At 46.3% G+C, this 21,201-nt stretch overlaps 1 protein-coding gene across 1 annotated transcript in view; it reads left to right on the top strand.

Annotated features, from left to right (window-relative positions):
* LOC147717653 (E3 ubiquitin-protein ligase TRIM39-like) overlaps nucleotides 1-21,201 on the top strand; it is a 235,451-nt gene that overhangs the window by 41,286 nt on the left and 172,964 nt on the right. The window contains exon 3 of the mRNA XM_086924439.1: nucleotides 2,375-2,605. Within this exon, the coding sequence (XP_086780565.1) occupies nucleotides 2,375-2,605 (231 nt within the window). The remainder of the gene's footprint in view (nucleotides 1-2,374; nucleotides 2,606-21,201) is intronic.

Genomic DNA, 21,201 nt, shown 5'->3' on the forward strand with positions numbered 1-21,201 from the left:
CTCAGTTCACTTTAACTGAATTCGTTGCAGTAAAATATTTGATTGCACTTGGCTATAACATAAAGTCGACGACTACCAAACATTATGCCTTAATAATGTTTGGTAATGGATTTACACGATACAAATTGGGAGCACGTTGTTCCATGTAAGTGAACCAGGCGTTGTTTTACTCTTTGCATTCTGGTACTTGTACAGTGCCTGCACTAACACTGCAGTAGTACAGGTACCAACCCCCTCCCTTCCCCCACCACCCCATCTGAAATATGTCACTTTAATGCACTTTAATGCACTGCTTTCTAACAGGAATTTCAAACCTACAACTACCAGAACGCAAAAACTGACTACTAGAACGCAAAAACGGAACAGGCTTAAATAAGCAACACATAGATGCCATAGGACAACCGAAGTACTATGCATGAAGATAGTGAACAGTAAAATGCAAATACAATGCATACCTACGACGTCATGGTGCTTTGGTTTCGTACCCCCCCCCCCATCCGGTGCATTACATACATTCTAATGTAACATCGTCAAACTATTTATAGATAAAAGTTCATCAAACATCTGGGCCTATTAGCTACAGTGTAAGTAGCGTCCTTTATTTGAACCCACCTACCTTAAAAAAAACAAGCATTTGCAATGCAATAGGTTTCGCATTTACACGAGTGCAAGCTATTGGCATTGTAAATTACAATGCCTTTTATTTATGTTTTAAAAACGATAACAAAAATAAAAGGCATTGTCATTTACAATGCCAATAGCTCAAACTCTCGTAAATGGGAGACCTATTGCATTGCAAATGCTTGTTTTCTTTAGGAGAAGGCCCCCTCAGTGCTTTTCTCAAATTAAATGTGGCCATCTGTAAGGTCCTGACTTGCCCACAATCATGATCACTGTTATTGGTGAACTTCAGCGGCCCCATCCCTAAAATACTTGTAGTAGCCCGCCCTGGCATTGAGAAAGCTAGAGAGACAGAGACCTACAAGTTGTAGGCATGCAAACTTTGTCTTCCAGTAGTGCAACAGGCAGTGACAAGCAGCTATGTAAGATGCTCCAACTCCACTTTGACTTTCACTTATATTGGAAAGCATCAGTGAGGGACAAGGGGAGAGTAGACGTGGCACTGCCTGGGTTGCTCCTCACAAGGGCAAGACTGAAGATGGTGCATGGGAAGGAGTGGGATGTAAGCTTGAAAGAGGAAATGAAGCTCCGCCTGGCAAAGAGTTAAGCCTCAGTATGGAAACTGAAGGAATTCTTGCAAGCTGATCCTGGGTGTTCTCTCTCTCTCTCTCTCTCTCTCACACACACTCTGGAAGGCTGTGAGTACTTGGGGGGGGGGGGGGGGGGAATATATAAAAATTCGTCTGCAGCCATATTTATTTTTCATGCAAGTGTTTATTTTGTATTTTAAAGGCTGTGCAAAGAGCAGTGAACTGAAGCTTCAAGTATGCTGATTATAACGAAATGTCCTACAGCCAGAAAAGATTAATTTTCCAATATTTCTACTCTTGAAGAATGAACCAGAATTGCCTATATTTTAGTATGTAGGAGAAAGAGGTTGAGTAAATAGGAAAGCTTTCAAGAATTCCTTCATCCTCGTTATTGTACTCAAAACCACTATCTAGCTCCTCCAGTTTCAAATCGTAGGATTGTCATTTACACAGACCTTTCCTTCACTATGTGCAGTCACAAAACTATTCTCTCCTTTCCCATTAACAGACAGCTATGATTGCTTGTGACCAACAGTCTCTCTTCCATTGCACTTTTAGGCCTCCCCAAAAACGCATCCATATACTGCCCATGATGCACATTTCTCTTTCGAGATGTCTGCTGACTCCAGACCTGGGCCTTCCCCCTTCCACTGGCTTCTTGTGGAGCAGAGACTTCAGCTTGGGGCTTAATGTATGTCCTACAGCAATGATGCAGCATCTCTCAACTTGAAGAACCTCTTCACCAAGTTATACTGCACCTTAAAATGAATCTCTGATCTCCATTGTGACAGTGAAGTTCATGATAAATGGTCAGTGCTGTGACAGAATTACAGTTTGCCCACACACATTTCTACCAAAGCTTGAAAGACAGTCATTCAATTCACTTCTTTTCTTACACAATAAAACCCCACCGCTCTTCCACCAAAGCATTAAATAGTAGTGTAGGAAAGGACCATGCGAAGGAACGAACAACGTGCTCTGCCTTCTGATCTACTACTGTAAATCATTTTCTGTGGTGTGACATACATGACTGCCCTAAGTCACATGTTGAGCGATAAGAAAACCTGTGTCATATAGGATCTGGATCATAGTCGATTGATAAATTCATCACTTGTTTCTGAGGTTGCGGCATTGTGAATATGTGATTAATTTTTATGTTGCAGGCCAAGTTCAAGAGCCAGAGAGCGAGAATCACTAATGAGTTTGCAAAGCTGCAGACATTTTTGAAAAAAGAGAAATCTTGTCACCTTAGAAGCCTGGAGGATGAAAAGAAGAAGAGTTTGCAGAAAATCAAGGAGACAGTGACCAATTTGGAAGAACAGCAATCTGTTCTCAAGAGCTTGATCGCAGAGATCGAATCAAAGTGTCAGCAGCAGGATGTGGAGTTACTGAAGGTAAGAAAAGGCTATGAATCTAGAGAACGAGATTATCAGCATACCTTTTTATTAATTTGATTTTTTAAGGACTTCTAGAGCGCTCTGATGCCAATTGGCATCTTGGCGCTAGTCTCCCCAAAACCTTAACAGTGCATTGGCGGTTAATTGATTTCCTATGGGGCCTGGCCTATGTTAAAAAGCCAGGTTTTCAACTCCTTTCTGAATCTCAAAAGGGTGGGCTGAGACCTTTTATGCGCCAGGATGCCCGTGGGGTTGCAGTGCGCTCTATAAATGTGGAATACATACATACATACCTAAGATGGTCAGGTAACTCATTACACCATTTAGACGCGGAGTAGGATCATTTCCCTACCCCCACACACCACCCCCCTCCCCTCAAGTATTCTTTCCCTATTCTCGGGACTTGCAGTTTGTTAGCTGTGCTTGACCATAGAATTCTTTTAGGTTGGTACCATTTGAAAGAATCGTGGAGAAAACTTGGACGATTTTGATGTAGTCCCTTATGAATCCAGCATAAAGACTTGAATTGAACTTGTGCCCTGACAGGGAGCCAATGGAGTTCTCTAATGGATTTTGAAACTGAATAGAATTTGGGGAGGTTTAGTAAAACTCTGGCGGCTGTATTTTGGAGAGTATGTAGTTGTTTCAAGACTCTAGATTCGGCTCTCACCAGGAAGCATTACAATAATCAATCTTTGAGATGAACAGTGCCAAGATCACTGTTTTCCTGAGAACGAGAGGGAGATATGGCAAGATTCGTTTGTTTAGAATCCTTTGCATTAATAAACAAGAGGATGCTACCTGATTGTAGAGGTAGTTAAAAGTCAGTTCGTTGTCGAACTCCGCACCTAGATTTCTTGCTTTTTGCACTCTAGGTGGCCGAGATCCCAGGTTTTGCAGCCACCAAAAATTGTTCCATAAGGCATTGCTGTTACCAAACTGCAGTACCTCAGTTTTTTAGAGTTGAGTTTAAAAAACATTCTGGGCTAGCCATTTAGCTATGTCTGTGATGCTTGCACTGAACTGAGATGCTACCTTGTTTGGGTCTGCAGAAACTGACACTAATTTTTGGGTGTCATCCGCATATGTGTATAATGAGAACTCACATGAACTTATCAAATAGAGAATTCTATGGCCAAGCACAGCTAACAAACTGCAAGTCCTGAGAATAGGGAAAGAAAACTTGAGGGGAGGGGGGTGGTGTGCAGGGACCGATCATTTAATGATCCCCTTCTCTCTAAAATCACCCTCTCACTGAGAATCCAAGGAACATAGTTCAACAGAAGCCCGCCCATGGTCCAAACTTTCCGCTGAGGCATGGTCAACACAACTTATAAACTCTAAACCTAATTTTGAGGCAGATATCTCCTCTGCAGCTAAGACATTTGACTGTTGGTTGGTATCCAAACTGGATAAAGTCATTCTGAAAAAAACACAAATCTAGGATGAGAGAAAATACCTCCCCATGGTACTCACCTCAGCTTAGATTGCTTAAATAAAAGTGCAAACAACTAGAGAGAAGCAGGAGGAAGGATTTTAGTGAAAGCGCTAAAAACTCTTACAGAGAAGCTATAAAGCAGAAATCAAAAGAGCACAGTCATTTTATTATGAGGACAAAATTAAGGCAGCATCAAACTCACCCAAAGAAATCTTCCGAATTATTAAATCTCTTGTGGAGCCCACTTCACATGATACTTCCAGAAACTCATCTAAGGGACAGAGTAATGAACTGGTGAGTTACTGTCAGGAAAAAATACAAGCCATTTATAAGACTCTTCCTGTATTCCCACTACCAAGTGATCTAGATATCACTTTGACGGAAGTAGTTGGGCCACAGGAGCAATGGGCAGTGGTAGCAGCCACCCCTACCTTGGAGAAATTTCCCCTCTTGGACATGGAGACTCTTGCTAAAAAAAAATGTGTCAAAATAAAATCTGGATCTCCCCTAGACCCCGCCCCTCCGCACATCTTATCCAAGGGCAGAGATTTGATTCTACTTGTCATCCAGGAGGTGCTTAATAAGTCCATTACCAACGGACTCTTGCCACCGGTATGGAAGCATGCTATGATTAAAGCATTACTGAAAAAGCCCAGCCTGGACCCTGAAGTACTGAGCAACTACTGGCCCATATCCCTCCTACCTTAGTAAGATCTTAGAAAAATATATAAACTCTACCCTATCAGCCTTCCTAGAAACCCATGAGCTACTTCATCAATCCCAGACGGGTTTCCGCCCACAACACGGCCCGGAATCTGCTCTGACGGTGGTGGTTGAGGAAGCTAGGAGGATAGTGGATCAGGGAGGAGTGGTGGCCATCATCCTCCGAGACCTCAGCGCGGCCTTCAATATGGTCAACTTCAATGTTCTCATTGAACGGCTAAGGAGAGCCGGGGTAGCAGGAAATGCTATTTCCTGGATCCAATCATTTCTTAGTGGCAGAACTTTTCAGGTCTTTGTGGGGGAATCCACTTCCAGCCCTCTTCCTTTGAACTATGGTGTGCCTCAGGGATCCTACCTGAATCAAATGTTATTTAATGTATATATGAGGCCACTGGTTGAGGTCATCCAGCTGTATGGGATCAAAGTGGCCACCTACGTCGATGACACCCAGCTGGTGATATCTCTAAATCATCCGCGGACTGACCCTGCAGTCCTGGAGCTCTGCCTGGGAAAATTCGCCACCTGGATGCTACACTCCTGTCCTAAACTGAACAGAGAAAAAACCGAAATCATGTATGTGGGCAACACTGCCAAGCTAACCACCACACTGTCCTGGCCTTTGTGCTTGCCCCCTCCCAGTTCCGAAGTCCAAAATCAAGAGCCTCGGTGTGTGGCTGGATGACTCTTGAACTCGACCGTTGCAAACAAAACAGGTGATGGACCGAATGTGGATCAATGTCACACATTCAACCCAGTCAAAAGATCTGGGCCCAAATCCATCGTTTTTTTGCACTCCACACCACCCTGGGTTAGACAATGGCGATATGCAAATCAGCTCTGACCCTGTGCCCCATGGGAACAGTCCAGTCCGAACTACAAAAGCCATGTCCTTCCCAGAACGGAATCAAGCATCCGAGGACCGGACCGGTTTCGAGGTAACACCTCTCATCAGCCCGGCTAGCTTGACTCCAGTGGTGTGGAGTGCCTGGGACCCACGTCTGAGCATCCCCAGCACACTTATGGTGGCAATTGCAAACAAAACAGGTGATGGACCGAATGTGGATCAATGTCACACATTCAACCCAGTCAAAAGATCTGGGCTATCACCTGTTTTGCCGGGCTGATGAGAGATGATGGGGCTGAATCTTGTAACCACAGATTGGCTAGTCTTTTCAGTATCAGTGGTGCTGAGAACGCATAAGCCTTCTTAGATGTTCTGAGACTCCTAGGAGGAGGATTCTGTGCTGTGACCTGCTCTTAACCCTGCCTATGAGGGTTGTACCAGGAGATGGGTCCCTAGAAAGTAGAGAATTATATCTTGACCTGCTTTTCCATAATTTTAGCCATAATGGGAAGCACAGATACTGGCCTGCTATTAGACCAATTAAACGGGTCCAAATTGAGTTTTTTCAGGAAGGGCATCACCGAAGCATGTTTCCATGGCTGAGCGATGTATTCCTCCTGTACAGCAACAAATTGAATCCTCTCTTCAGGAGGTGCTAACTCTCCATGCACCCTGCCAGACTTTCCTGCTTCTGAATGCGTGTGCCGTCAGGCAGTTTGGAGGTTTACACTTTTGAGCAGGTTTAGTGTGAAGAGGTAAGTGCAGGCAGCGGATCATGACACTTAGCAACTTTATCACAATGACAAACAAAATATTGCCGGCACGGTCTGGAATTAATCGACTTAATTATAACAAACCCTACACTATCTTTGTCTGTCTTTGTCAAGTGTCAGTGGGCATATCAGTGTGTATTACTGTATGTGTGGGTTTTTGCATATAAGTACAATTATGGTTGCCAGTTTGCTTAGTTTAGAATGACTTTGTGTTTACAGTTCTACGCTTGTTTTAAAAAAAAAAAACGATTTTAAGCATTTTATGCAATGTCTGTACGGTCTTGTTTGGGGCTGCAACTCCCTGTACCGGACTGGTGAGGGCAGGCTCTGCTGTGTTGTATAAACCTGTTCAACCAGGGCTGCAACTGCATGCATTGACCTAGTCATGATCTGTGCCTTGTTCGACCTGCTAGCCCGGCCGGGGTAAACACTATCCTGGGATCCAATGTAGCTGTGCAAGATAGGTTAACACCCCTGCTATACTGCGAAGGCTGCTGCACTGCAGAGTGAAGCCTAGTAGCCACATGTACAGGGATGCGAGCCTTGAAAAAAAGAATCCCACTCCAATTAATAAAAATAGAGTACAATTTACTAAGTAAAATGACTCCAAAACAATTTCAATGCAATATGTAGAACCAGAATTATGAACTTTAATGGTTTTTGAGAAAAATATTGCCTACAAGATCAAAGCACGAACTGTGGGTATCTGGTCGTGGTAGACCTGTGCAAAGTCAAAAGTTAAGGCCAACCGCGATGGACCGCGGTTCGCCTACACTAGGTGGAATGGGCCAGGTTTCTGCTTACCTTTAGACTTAAAATGAATTAAGAAGAAACGTTAAAATCCAGCAGGGCAAGGTAGCTGGGGGTGTCCAAAGAGTAGGATTCGTCATCGGGGAGCCCTGGTCGAAGTTGTGGCAAAGATTTCTACTTTCGGACTTTGTTACTTTTTTGGAAGTCAAAAATCTCTGACAGGACACAGCTGCAGGCTGTAGCTGATAAGGGCAGCACAAGGACACTGAGGGGTCCCACTGAACAGGATTTGCTGCTGCAGAGAAGAACGGAGCAAGAGCTACAGTGGAGTCGGGCGGATTGGCATGCAGGTCGGTCCTGGTCTTCTGTCTGTTCTCAAGCCACTTTTTGGTGAAAATGTTTTTAAGTCCCAACCTTTATGGCTAGTCTGTAGCAGCTTCTTCACCACCACCACCAAGGGTCCAGAACTGGAGAGGCATCACTTGGAGGGGGTTAGAACTAACTCCAGCAGAAGACAGGTGCAGGTTTCAAGGTCTCAGAAGCTTGTTATGTTCCTGTAGCTCACACAGAAGGCCAGCCGACTAGCACTTGGAGTAACTCTGGCAGACTAGGATTCAAGCAAAAAGGTAGGCTTTTCTGGGTACAAGGCAGGCCTAGTGGTGTGGCTCACTGGTTAGAGGCGGCAGACCCGTAAGCAGAGGACGGCCCGGGACCAGGGTTCGATTCCCGACGCGGCAGGGTCGTGGACCAGGGTCAGCGGGCTCGATAATTCTCGCCTCGGTGCATACTCCAGTCAGGGACCACACTCGGCAACTCTGGGCATTAGCTTGCCTCATCTTCACAACGGCCGCCCCAGACCGCCGGGGATGCTTGGTCGCACCTTAGAGATACCCATTAGGGACCATCTCTCAGGGTGAGCCAGGACGGGTTCCCCAGCGGTCGAAGCGCGGAGATATTCCTCCGGGAGTCGATTCTAGCGCTATATAAACCCACAATTAAATTAAATTAAAGTAGCAGGGCAGTCCAGAGGGAGGGTCAAAGACAGTCCTTGAACAGCAGGGCAGTTCTCTGAGGCACAAGGCAGGCCTCAAGCAGCAGGGCAGTCCTCTGGGGGTCCAAGACAGTCCTTCTGATGTCCTCCGCAGGTCCAGGAATGTACTGATGAGTTGGTTCAAGAGTCCCAAGTATTAATAACTGGTGCCAGCCTTTGAAGTGGGGGAATCTTCTAGATTACCCCCACATCTGGTTATAGTTAGATGTTTTTGTGTGCATGCTGTAGGAAAGCGTCTTTGAGGTTTCAAGTGGGGCAGAGAACAACTAAGCCCCCAACCATTCTGCTCACACCTAAGCTCTGTTGTCTAACTGTCTGGGGGGATTACACAAAGCCTAGCAGCAGCACCATGTAACTCAGGACACTGGCAGCAAGCACCAAATGGTTAGGATAAAAAAATGCCAACTTTCTAAAAGTATACTACATCAGGCACATCACTCGTGCACCCACTGTCGCACTGCGGTGTGGGAAATCTTCCCTCACAATGAGTCAATTACTCCTGCATTATCCTTTTTATACACTGTGTTCATTTAATTAAGCTGTGCCATATTTCTTGCTTCTTCCAAGCTTATGTAATCACTACGGAGACAGTAAGATTTTCCTTCATTCTTTATTCAACTTTTTCTTATGTCTCCTGCATACCAATCCAGGTTTTTTACAGTGACATGTAAAGGTCAATCTTACATCAAAGTAGGTTCTTTAACTTATACCAAATGCATTTCGAGCCTGAAAGGCTCTTCGTCAGGGGTCTCTGTAACAGATAAAAAAGACAGCTAAGCTGACTCCTTGTGACCTATTCCTCCTATGACAGTGCTTCAGCTGTGAAAACATATGCCAAAACTCATAGGTGGAATAGGTCACGAGGCTTGAGCTAATTGCCAATGTATTGAGATTGGTTGGGAGTATGTGGGTGGGCTCAGTTTAAACAACGGACTGATCTTTTGCCAGACTAGTGAACATCTTAATGGAAAATGGAGCAAAAAGAACAAGGAGGTTAAGCTGACCGTTGCGGCTTTTTATGGTAACTGGGGAGTTTAGACTGGAGGGGACAGGGGGAGGTGGATGTCAAGTGTTTCAAGGGTGAGTTCGGTTTATTCTATGGTGGAATTGGGAGAATCAATAGGTGACTTCACATGAATTATTTTGCATTAGTTCGAGCAGCATGTTATGTAACAGTTGTATTGTAGAGGGAGAGGGTTAGTTTGGGTTTCATTTTGAATACATGGTTTTTCTAGAGTAAGGTGGGTGGGAATCACGGGTTGATATGGGTGTCATATTACTGTCTTTTTATTTTTAATTTTAATTTTACCGTTATTGAGCAGTCAGCTTAGCTGTCTTTTCTATCTGTTACCAACTTTTCATCAACTTTGCCAATGAGATGTGAGGAGAGCCCTTGTTAAGGAGGAAAGTTGGGACTTCTGATTCCAGTGTCTGAAAATATTTGTTCGGAACAGGAAACAGCGTTGCGGTAAGGCCATCATTTTATAGAGTGCTGCTCTTCCCAATAATGTGATTGGCAAAGTCTTCCAATGTTTAACGTCCACTTGTAAGTGACGCAGTAAGGGGGCCACATTTTGATCAAAAACCGCTACTGGGTCAGCGGTGGCATAGATCCCTAAATATCGTAAGCCATCTGTGACCACTCTAGCCTTGCAAACTCTGGGCGGAACAAAACCCTCTCATATATATATGTATATGTATATATATGGCAAACAATTTCCTTCGCAAGAAATCAGAGGCCAGAGGCAGGTTCAGGGAAACAGCTCGCTTTATTCATCCAATGTCAGTGGCGGCGGATGCATTTCGGCGGGTTAGCCTTTGTCAGCCCCTCACAACTGCAAATGTCTTTCACTTCTAGTCCCCGCCTGCTGTCCAATAAGTGCTTGCAACCAAGACTCCTCTTTCTGTTGCTGTAGGCACACCTGTGCCGGTTCCCACTGAGTTCTAGGAACTGCACTGCCCAGAATGCACTGTAGCGGCAAAAACTGGGTTGATGGTATGGGGGAGGAGTGTCAGAACCATCAATTCGTGCAAGCTGCCGGCGGGTAGTGAAAGGAACCATCCATCCGAATGAAGTCCACGGATGTTCCCCTTTGCCCCCTCGCACTGCTACAACCGATTGCCTCAGGTAGGTGAATGGGAAGGGAATGCCAAATGCGAGGCAACTCGTCCTGTCGAGATGAACTATCTCCGTCTTCCCACGTCCGCCTGAGGGTCCTGGTGGCCTTCCGCTATATCGATAACTCGATCATGTAGATGCTGCAAGCAGCAGGGTTGCCTGAATTAGCTTGGGCTCTTGGAGTAGCAGGGCCAACTGTACTGCATCTTCCGGCAGACGCAGAATATATGGCAAACAATTTCCTTCACAAGAAATCAGAGGCCAGAGACAAGTTCAGGGAAACAGCTCGCTTTATTCATCCAATGTCAGTGGCGGTGGATATATATGTATGTATATATATATATATATATATATATATATATATATATATATATATATATATATATATATATATATATATATATATATTTCCCAGGCGCTGCCTCCTGGATCTAAAAACAGCACAGTTGTTGAGAAAAGCGGTGTTTATTCAGCAAAATGTCAAGACCCAACGTGTTTCGGGGACAACCCCTTGATCACGAGAATATATATACATATATTTAGGACCTATTATACATAGGAAATCCGCAACATTCTATTTGGAATAACTTTGGCGCCGATTGATGAATCTTCGCGAAATTTTCCAAACTTTTGGCCAGCTCCGGTCTGCTCCTATCCAGAAAGTTTCACGATGATTCATCAAGCGGGGGCCGAGAAAAAAGGGGGGTCCCAAAAAGCGTTTTCCACATGCAATTTCCCATAGGACCTTTAGCCGCAGCTACAGCCTGAACTGCTGAACGGAATTACACCAAATTTGGCAAAGAGATAGTCCTTGGTTCAGACTTGTGCCTTTTGCTCATTTGGTGCAAATCCGTTCAGTAGTTCCTTAGAAAATGACAGTTAAAGTAATTTATATATCTATGGGTGCGGTGGATCCGCGTACATATCCGCGTACCCTAAGCGCAGCCTGCGCGCACCCTGCCGTGCACGAGCTGTATTTTAATTGTCTGTCAACAGTCAAAACCAGGAAGTATTGGCAGCTATCTTGTGCCTCGGTAGAACTGAGGCACAAGAAACCCAAAACAAACGCCGCAAAACGTGGAAAGGGGGCAGGGTAGACACCCCCTAGGCCTGCTCAGGGCCCCAATTTTTTTTTTAAATCGCGAGCTGCGCGTAGGAAACGCGGCCTCCTGTGGTAAATATGGTAATTTGCCCACGGGGGCCAAAGCCCAGGGGCATTATGAAAAAAATAGTGTGGGGGGGTCCCAATCCCCCACACTGCCCCGTGGACCGGCACCCCCGGGGCTCTTACTTAATATATGCGGGGGCTTACAGGGTCCCCCCGCAGCCCCGGGGACAGCCACCCCCCCGGGGCTTGTTTCAAATGGGTGGGGGGCCTCTTAGGCTCCCCCAGCCCTGGGGACCGCCACCCCCTGGGGCTTAAAAGTATTAACTGGGGGGCTCTGAGGCTCCCCAGCCGTGGGGACCGCCATCCCCAGGGCTCTAATTTAATATATGCGGGGGGCTCACAGGCCCCCCCCCGCAGCCCCGGGGACCGCCACCCCTGGGGCTTCTTACAAATGTGGGAGGGGAGCCGCGTGGCCACCTTCCTGGAGCCTTGTACAGGCCCTGGGGACCGCCATTTCCCAGGGCCGGCTCCTGCAGTGTCCCGGGGTGCCCACGCCCGGGTCACTGCTGTTTGCAATGGCAGGGTGGGAGCCTCGCGGCTCCCACCCTGCCATTGCAAACTGCTTTGCTTCATTGAAGCAAGAGCAGAGAAACCTGCTCTCGCTTCAATGAAGCAAAGAAGATTGCTTTTCCATATGGGGAGCAGCATGTTAGCTGCTCCCCATATGAAAAAGCAATGCCGGCTCCCGCAGGAGGTGGGGAGCTGGCAGGACCGTGGGGGGATTAAGGACCCCCCCACGGTCCCCAACGGTGAGGGCCAGCCCTGGGGATGGGGTCCCCGGTGCAACCAGTGGCCCGGGAGGGGGGCCACGCAGCCCCCTCCCCATTAACAAAAAATAAATATATATATATATTTTTTTTAAAGGCCGGGACCCCATCCCCGAGGCCTTGAAGTGGCCTCCCTTGCAGCCACCCTCCATAAAAAAAAATTATTTGGCCATGCCCCGAAGGATGGGGTCCCCAGGGCCCGGTATTGGCTATGGGAAGGGGCTGCGTCGTAAAAAAGTTGAAAAAAATTATATTTGGGGGTCAGTCCCTGGGGGATGGGGTCCCCAGGGCCCAAAAAAGTAATTTTCTTTTTTTTTTTTAAAAGACGCGATCGTCCCTAGGCCCCGCCCCCTCAGAAACACACTCTGCAAACGCGCCCTGTGGCGCGTTTTAAATTGGGGAATTAATTCCCCTTCAATACTAGGAGTCCCTGGGGGCCAACTAGCCCACCAGGTACCTCCAGTAAGCGCAACAGAGCTGCGTTGCAGAGAGGTGCTCCAGGCCACGCCCCTTTTTACACCTCTCTGCAACGCAGCCTTATGGCGCTTACTGGAGGTACCTGGTGGGCTAGTTGGACCCCAGGGACACCCAGGATTCAAAGGGACTTTTATTCCCCAACTTAAAACGCGCCATGGGGCGCGTTGCACAGTGGTGAAGGGAGGGGGCGGGGCCTGAGTTCACATGTGTGCAAACACGCCCTCTGGCGCGGTTTAAGTTGGGGAATTAATTCCTTGTCAATACTGAGGGTCCCTGGGGGCCAACTAGCCCACCAGGTACCTCTAGTAAGCGCCACGGAGCTGTGTTGCAGAGTGTTGTAAAAAGGGGTGTGGCCTCTCTACACCTCATTGCAACGCAGCTCTGTGGCAGGTACCTAATAGGCTAGTATGACCCTAGGGACCCTTAGGATTGAAGGGGACTTAATCTCTCAACTTAGAACGGTGACAGGACACTGTAAACATTTAGGTTTCTCTGATACCGGGGCCGGCAACGGACAGCAGATGGCGCTAGTGTGAGTGATTCCTCTCTCAGCCTCCACGCCACTTACAACACGACTCTGACTTGAGTGGATCGTCTCTCACGTTCACTCTGCGTTTTCTGTGCATTATCACGGCTTTCTGCACTTCGGAACGGATGAGTGGGTGCGAGCTGTTGATAGTGCTGAATTGCGACCCCCGCTAACATCCGCACATGCTTGGTGTGGGCACAGAAGCGCTGGTGCACGCACCCGGACTAATCTTGTTTGGCGCGTATGGGTCCGCACTGGCGTGTCTACAACTGCCGCACACCTAGGCTGTCCTGGGGTGCCGAACGCCAATAACGCTGTCAACTCTGTCCAAAACGGCGCCGTCCGCGGTGGGAGACTACCACCGGTAAAGCAAGAGAGCGTGAGGGGTGGTTTTTCATCTGTCAAACGGAGCAGCAAAATGACTACACGTGGGCAGAAAATGCTTAAAGGCAAAGAGAACCTGTGCCATCGATAGCCAGACATTTCCCTGCTGTTAAACCCCCCCCATTCTTATCCCTGTTCCTGACTGTATTTCTGCCTCAAGTGAGCCAAGTAGTCTGTCTGACGGGGCTTCTGCCTTAGCCTCAGATGCTGTGCAACTATTGCAACCATCGCAACAGTCTGCTCAAATAACTATAGATGAAACCAGTATAGAGCTGGTAGCAAACAAGGAAACAACGCCACTAGTCTCAAACTATGGTGATCAGACCATTATATTTAGCAATGCTGCCCCAAATTAAGGCGCTTTATCTGTCACTGCCGATGCACCAACTGTAACTGACTCTGGAGCCGCAAAAGGCACCATTAGCAAAGGTAAAAGTGGCACGGAAGATGGAGATAATCCTGAGATCACGAATCAGAGCTCTTTCGACCCTCAAACCCCAGACCTAGGAACCGAGAACTTCTTTTCTGTTTCAGATGGTTCTATGTCAGGGTCGGACGGCGAGGCAATAAGCTCACTCGAAAGCAGTAAGTCTGAAGGGGACCAAAACGACTCAACAATGAGTACAGTAAAAAGGAAAAAAGCTTGAAGCAGGAAGCGCAGTCAGCCGAAATGGGACCATCCAGATTTACAAGGGACACTGTCCTCCGGCACAACCAACCTCCAGCAAGGGGCACGTTCGCAGTTGGACTTCACAAGTACAAACAAACTGTCCATACTCTCAATTTTGGAGTCCATCAAACAGTTTCGAGAGGAGGCTAAAACAGAGAGTCTAGCCGCAAGAGGAGCTTCTAAAAAACTCCAGGGCGGCATCCGAAAATTAAATAAAATATGCACAGATATTGGAGATAGGGTTGCCATGGTAGAAGGTAGAACAGAGATGTTGGAGACTGAAGTGGCACAAGTAAAAGAGAAATCTGCAACCCATGAGGCTTGCCTTACTGACATGATGATTAAGCTAGAGGAACAAGAAAATCGAATGCGAAGGAACAACCTCAGACTTCTAGGAATACCGGAGGGGGCCGAAGGGACAGATCCCAGAGCATTTATAGTGAAACTTCTCCAGGCTGCCTTCCCCTCGCAGTCCAGTTGGAATTGGGATCATGAAATCCAAAGGGCTCATCCGTTCCCTTTTAATCTGAGATCACGACGAGACGGTAATAACTCTAGCAATGACAAGCCAAGAGCTTTCCCAGTTTTTTGGGGGAATTTTCTGTTCAGACAGTTGGTATATGATCAGGCTAGGCCTAATTCTCCTAAAGAAGTAGACGGGATAAAGTTTTTCTCCAAACCGGACTTTGGGCATGCAACGGTTGAGCGGATGTGGCGGCTCCGCCAACTGATAACACCACTACAACAGTTGGGGGCTCAAGTATACTTGATGAACCCGGCGAGACTGAAAATAATTTTTGAAGGATCAACCCGAGTATTCTTGTCTGAGATTAAAGCTGGAGAATATTTGAAAAAACTATCCAGAAGGAAGAAAACTTGAAAAGCAGATCTCTGGACTTTGTCTGAGATTGAATAATACATAACCTTACAAAATTCAAATTCGGGACTATAGTTATAGTACGATTAGTATTTTTTGGCTTCACTTTCTTTTTTTTTTTCTTCTTCTCTCTGTTTTGCTCACTTTTTTGCTCTAGTCCCTTGTGTGGATAACATTTTTCTATCTTATGTTCTTAATTGGATCTTTAGGGCCGCTCAGGCCAGCTCACTAATTGGCGAGGCTACAACTGGGGTGGAGGCTGGGACCTCACATGTGCTCACCATCACTCAGGTTTATCCTGACTGTCTATTTGTTTTGGGGGGGGGGGGTGGGGTGGTCTGACTGGGTCCTGAGTTAACACAGGTCTAAAAGGCAACAGGCTGAGCTTGATTGTAATTAAACTTCTATTATTTTTTGTATTGTAGCTCAGGGGAATCTTATGAGCGAGTTCTTGGGTGGCAGGGGGCTGGGGAACATGACTGGGGGGGAGGGAGACTAGGGAGAGGATTGGTCGGAGGGTGTGTGGGGGGGTGGAGTTGTATGGCGGATATGGATCAATACCAGAATTAAATAATAGGTTCGCTAAATAAACTTAAGATTGTTTCTCTAAACATCTGTGGCCTGAACGATCCATCTAAGAGACAAAGAACTGCACAGACATTACGGTTAATGGGGGCAGACATAATATGTCTCCGAGAGACGCACATTAAAGGGGCCCAGAGACCCTTGCTGAATTCTCTCTGGTTTAAAGTTATTGGGGCAATGTCACAAGGAGCAAAGGTGAAGGGTGTCGGGATTTTGGCTCGGAAAACCTTACCGTTAGTTGTTAATCAAGTTAAAGTTGATGCATTAGGGAGATGGTTATTGCGAGGTGCACCTTATTTTCTAAATCTGTTTTTACAATCTGTTCTGTTTATGCCAGTAACCTGGATGATCCAGGGGTTATGTATCAGGTAAACGAAGAGCTTGCCCATTGGCCGCTTCCGTTAATTTTGTGTGGCGACCTAAATCTAAATCTGCCTAGCACATGGGATACAACAGGAGTATGGGCTTATCAGGGTCGGAAACCAAAAGTGTTTCGAGCACTGCTCGATTTAGTTAGTACTCATGGTTTAAAAGATGTCTAGGCCTATTCGAAACCGGACCAGCTCGGTTTTACTTTTTTCTTTGCTCCCCCTTTGTCATTTGCCAGACTAGATTATTTCTTTGTATCCCCTGCCTAAATTCATGACTGCTTTATTGATATTGCCCCCCGACTCCTGTCTGACCATGATCCCCTCATTTTAACTTTGGACGGGTGGGGGAGCCAGGAATCAATCTCGCACTGGACTTTTGAAAAAGCACTACTATATAATAACAACTATCGAGAACATATGGTTAGATGGCTACAAGTTTCTGAACATAAATAATGGGTCGGCTTCCACCATGGTTGTCTGGGATACTCTTAAGGCAGGCATAAGGGGTGAGACACTCCGATTTTCTATCAGGAAGAATAAAGAAGAGAAGGTGCAAATCAGTCTGACACAGGGGCGGATGATGGAAGTGGAGAAAAAACTAATACGTGCAACCCAGGCCGGATTAGGAATTGATGAGGCACAATTGGTGGTTACGGTGGCCAAATCAGAGATGGGCGTTGTGCCGACAGAGAAAATAGCTTCGAAATGGGCAGCCTCTAAAGAAAGATTCTATGAGCTGGGAGAGCGCATTGGTCATCAACTTGCCATCGCAACTAGACAGCAGATAACTGCCAACGCTATTAACACAATAAATATAGATAACGTAGGAATTTCATATCCTTGAAAAATAGAGGAAGCTTTTAGGAAATATTATGAGGAACTTTACTCGGAAAATATCGAAGGGACAAATTCTGATGTGCAGATTAGAGTAAGGGAATATTTAGCTAGCATCCCTATTTATAAACTTAACCAGAGTCAAAGTGAGGCAATAGAAATTTCCCCGACGTGCGACGTGGAGCGAGATTATAACTGCACTTACCTGCCTTCCGGATGGTAAAGCTGCCGGGACTGATAACATACCCATAGAATTTTATAAGGTTTTCTCATTGCAAATTAAAGAAATATTTACCGAGGTGGTGAGATCCATTTTTGGAGGAGCTAAACCCCCAGAGTCCTGGTCATCTGCCAAAATAGTCATTTTTCCCAAAAAGGATAAATCACCGCTGGAAATGTCATCGTATCGTCCTATAACTTTAATTAACACTGACTCAAAAATGTTCTCCAAAATTATTGCTACCAGACTTTCTATCAACATTGAATCCATAGTTTCTAATTGGCAACATGGTTTTATACCCAAAAAAGGGACCACTGAGGATATCTGCCGCTCGATTACTTTATTTGATGCCGCAGAGGTGTCAGGAGACCCGATCTCGCTGATTCTCTTAGACACAAAAAAAGGCGTTTGATCGGGTCTTCTGGCAATTTTTATGGGCTGTTATGCGGCAGATCGGCTTCGGCCCGAAAATACTTCAGGCAATTCAGGCACTTTACCAAGACCCCACTGCTAAAATCCTCATCAGTGGCCAACGGACAGAGCAGATTGAGATCACAAGAGGGACGAGGCAGGGGTGTCCTTGCTCCCCCCTGTTATTCGCTCTGTATATCGACCCTCTGATAAAAAGAATTGAGCTAAACCCTTCCATCTTGCCAGTCAGTAGGTTTGGTATGGATACAAAAATCATGGCCTATGCTGACGATTTGGCCATAATTACCCCTGAGCCTGAGACTGCTATTAGGGCCTCGGGATTAGAAGCATAGGAATTTGGATTCATCTCTGGCTATGCCCTGAACAAATCAAAAACGCAGATAGTTGTAAATCGGAAGATAAGCTAGGCAGATAATAGGATAGTCGAAAAGGCGAAATATCTAGGAGTCAATATAGTCTCTGACCTGGACACCTTAGTCTCAGAAACTGTGACCCCTCTTGCCACTTAAATGGAGAAGTCACTTCGGAAAATTGATAATTTGCATCTAACCATAGTAGGAAGATGCAATGTTTTAAAGATGACGTATATTCCTAAGTTTGTTTTTTTTTCCGGACAATACCGCTTATTTTTAATAGTCATTCATTAGCCACGTTTGAGCAAATCTTTTCTCGGTTTGTATGGGCATATACACAGCCAAGGAGAGCGTTTAATCTCCTCTCCCTTCCCAGGGAGAGGGGAGGTTGGGCTCTCCCTAACCTAAAATTATATTATTGGGCTGTGGCATTACAACACTCCTGTGAACTGCTACACGAAGATCGTACCTTATGCCCTTCAGGATTGCCCTCTCCATATCTCTTGCTTTTGGGAGAGAAGGTAAAAGGCTGACTCTGGCATCAACCCAAACTTGGCTACTTTAAGCAAGTTCAATTTAAGACTATGCTTAGTGCCTATCCGGTTTTTAATAATGCCCATAAGGTGTTTGGAATATCTAAATTGAACTATTATACTCCCATCAGATGTCATGATATTTGCAGCTGATATTCCATAATACATACATACGACAATGGTACACAACAGGAATCAGCAAATTAGGGGCTTATTTAGTTCTGGGACGCGTTTTTCTTTCCTGGCAGCATTTCGAACATTATTACAAGGGAGAACTCCTTCACCTGTGCATCGCACGCGCCGCGAGTAAAACGGCAGCCTGCATCTCGCCAACGCCGTGAGGGGAACGGCAATTGGAGTCCACGAGGAGGGACCGGACTACCAATCCCAGCAGCCTCTGCCCAGGCGACTGCCAATAGCATCATCAGGCGGCGCCAGGGCTGTACTTAGCCTCACCTGGTGCCCCGCAGCGCGGGACACGCATTTCCTTCCTGGCAGCATTTCGGACATTATTACAAGGGAGAACTCCTTCACCTGTGCATCGCACGCGCCGCGAGTAAAACGGCAGCCTGCATCTCGCCAACGCCGTGAGGGGAACGGCAATTGGAGTCCACGAGGAGGGACCGGTCTACCAATCCCAGCAGCCTCTGCCCAGGCGACTGCCAATAGCATCATCAGGCGGCGCCAGGGCTGTACTTAGCCTCACCTGGTGCCCCGAAGCGTGGGACGCGCGCGGGCGACACCGGGCTAAGCCCGGGCAAAGGGAGGGCCGTCTGTGGCTGCCCGAGGCCAAAGGAGGCCGGGCTGGGCCACCCCCACTGAGCCTCACTTAGGAACTAAACAGCCTTTTGTTAGGATCTTACACTTATATTGTAATATTTACAGCACTGTTTCATCTAGTTAAAGTGCGTTTCGATATTTGTTACTTGTGTTACAGGCTTATCGAGCACCAAATAATTACCAACTTGCTATTGTTCCTCGATATTGTGCGATTTTTTTCCTTGCAAGCAGATCCTTGTCACTTTCGCCTTAATTAGGCTATAACAGACTGCTGTCCTGAGCGAGATTGAGAGATTCATTTTGGGGTAGTGCAAGCATATCTGTATTGTTTAATGGCAACTCGCTCTGGAAGGGGCAGGGGAGTGGTGGTGGGGGGTACTGTAAGTGGGAAACTGGATCAATTTATAGCTAGGGCTGCCTCAGTACTCGAACGAGAAATCGCTCTTTCAGAGCGTCGACTTTCTGTCGAACCTATGTATAACAGGCGCTCCTCATTAGGCTCCCTAATGCTAGTTCCCTCGCCAAAACAGATAGAGGGGTGCATTGCTAGAAACCGATTAACGGAAATAGAGGGTAATCTAGGAAATGTGGTTGGCCCAGAACTCATTCCCCCGGCACATTAAGTCCATCCACGAGTGTGGATATATCAAACACTGCCACCTCATGTTCTTCAAAAAAGGCAAATGGGAAAGACAACGCAAATAGTGCCAAAAGGAAATGGGGAGGGGCGACTCAGAAGGGAAGATGCCCGAAGATATCGAAAATTTCAAAGGGAACCACACATTGTTATCAATGAAGTAGTGACCATTGAACCTATCACACAACCACCAATGGTACTACCTTCTATTCCCCACTTAACGCCCCCTAATAATCCGGTGTTAGGCCCAACTATTCCCCTGCCACAGTTAACTGAAGATTTCACAAACCAGATGGGTCAACTAGTAAAGTCGTTAATCTTACCACTACTAGAGAGAATAAGGCTAATTGGAGAAAGGCTAGATAGGTTCGAACAATCGACTCTCGAAAACTTTGAGGCCCTTAAATCACAGTCAGAGCGGAACTTGGGAGATAATATATCCTTAGTAAATACTAAGAAGGCGCCGATAACAATAACTTCCACATTGGCTTTGCCAGTGTTAGATAGTCCCGTCCCTGTGGCCCAAACTGATAACAACCAGCCGACTAGCACCATAGTAAATGGGATGGTTGATTCGGGTGGTAATAAAAGTAGGCCGGGGAAAGCGACCTAAACAAGCCCCAAAAATGTAGAAAAGCCACGCAGGAAATCCTCCTCGATCGAAAGGGAGTCCACTAATGAGGCGTACGTAAAATCTTCCCTAAACTGTGTTCATTTTCCCCCCGGATTCTTCTCCCTACGCTGTGGTGCTTACCGGGATCCCAGAGTTAAAAGACGGCAAAACAGAGTTACCAAGAGTTAAAGAACAAAGTAACTTTCTGGTTAAGCAAGAATAGACCCCTCCCAGGCCACATTAACGGAGAAGTTTTGTTTGTAAGAAGAGCAAATTGGGTGGGGCCTAGACCTAAGGACATACCTGGGGACTCCATCATCGTTAACTTCAGGGACAAACGAGTAGTTGGTTTCATCACTGAGCAATACTTCCAAAGGGATCAGAGAGGCATCAATGCCCATGATCTGAGCTACTTCTACCGTCCGTCCCACATAGTACAGCCATCCTATAATCTCCTGGGAATGCAAATTGAGGGGGAGTTGGAAGGGCATAGAAGCAATTTTTCTGTCCCCACCTTTAATCATTTTGCAGACCTATACGGGATGGAGGGAGTAGACTGACCTAAAATCCAGGAAACGGGACAAACAGAGAATGTTTACTTTACAGGAGTGGACAAGAATATGAATAAGGGAAAAAGTTACATAAAGCAATTGTGTCCACCTGGT

The sequence above is a fragment of the Lissotriton vulgaris genome, chromosome 5 (genome assembly GCF_964263255.1).
Source record: "Lissotriton vulgaris chromosome 5, aLisVul1.2, whole genome shotgun sequence".
Lineage (NCBI taxonomy): Eukaryota > Metazoa > Chordata > Amphibia > Caudata > Salamandridae > Lissotriton > Lissotriton vulgaris.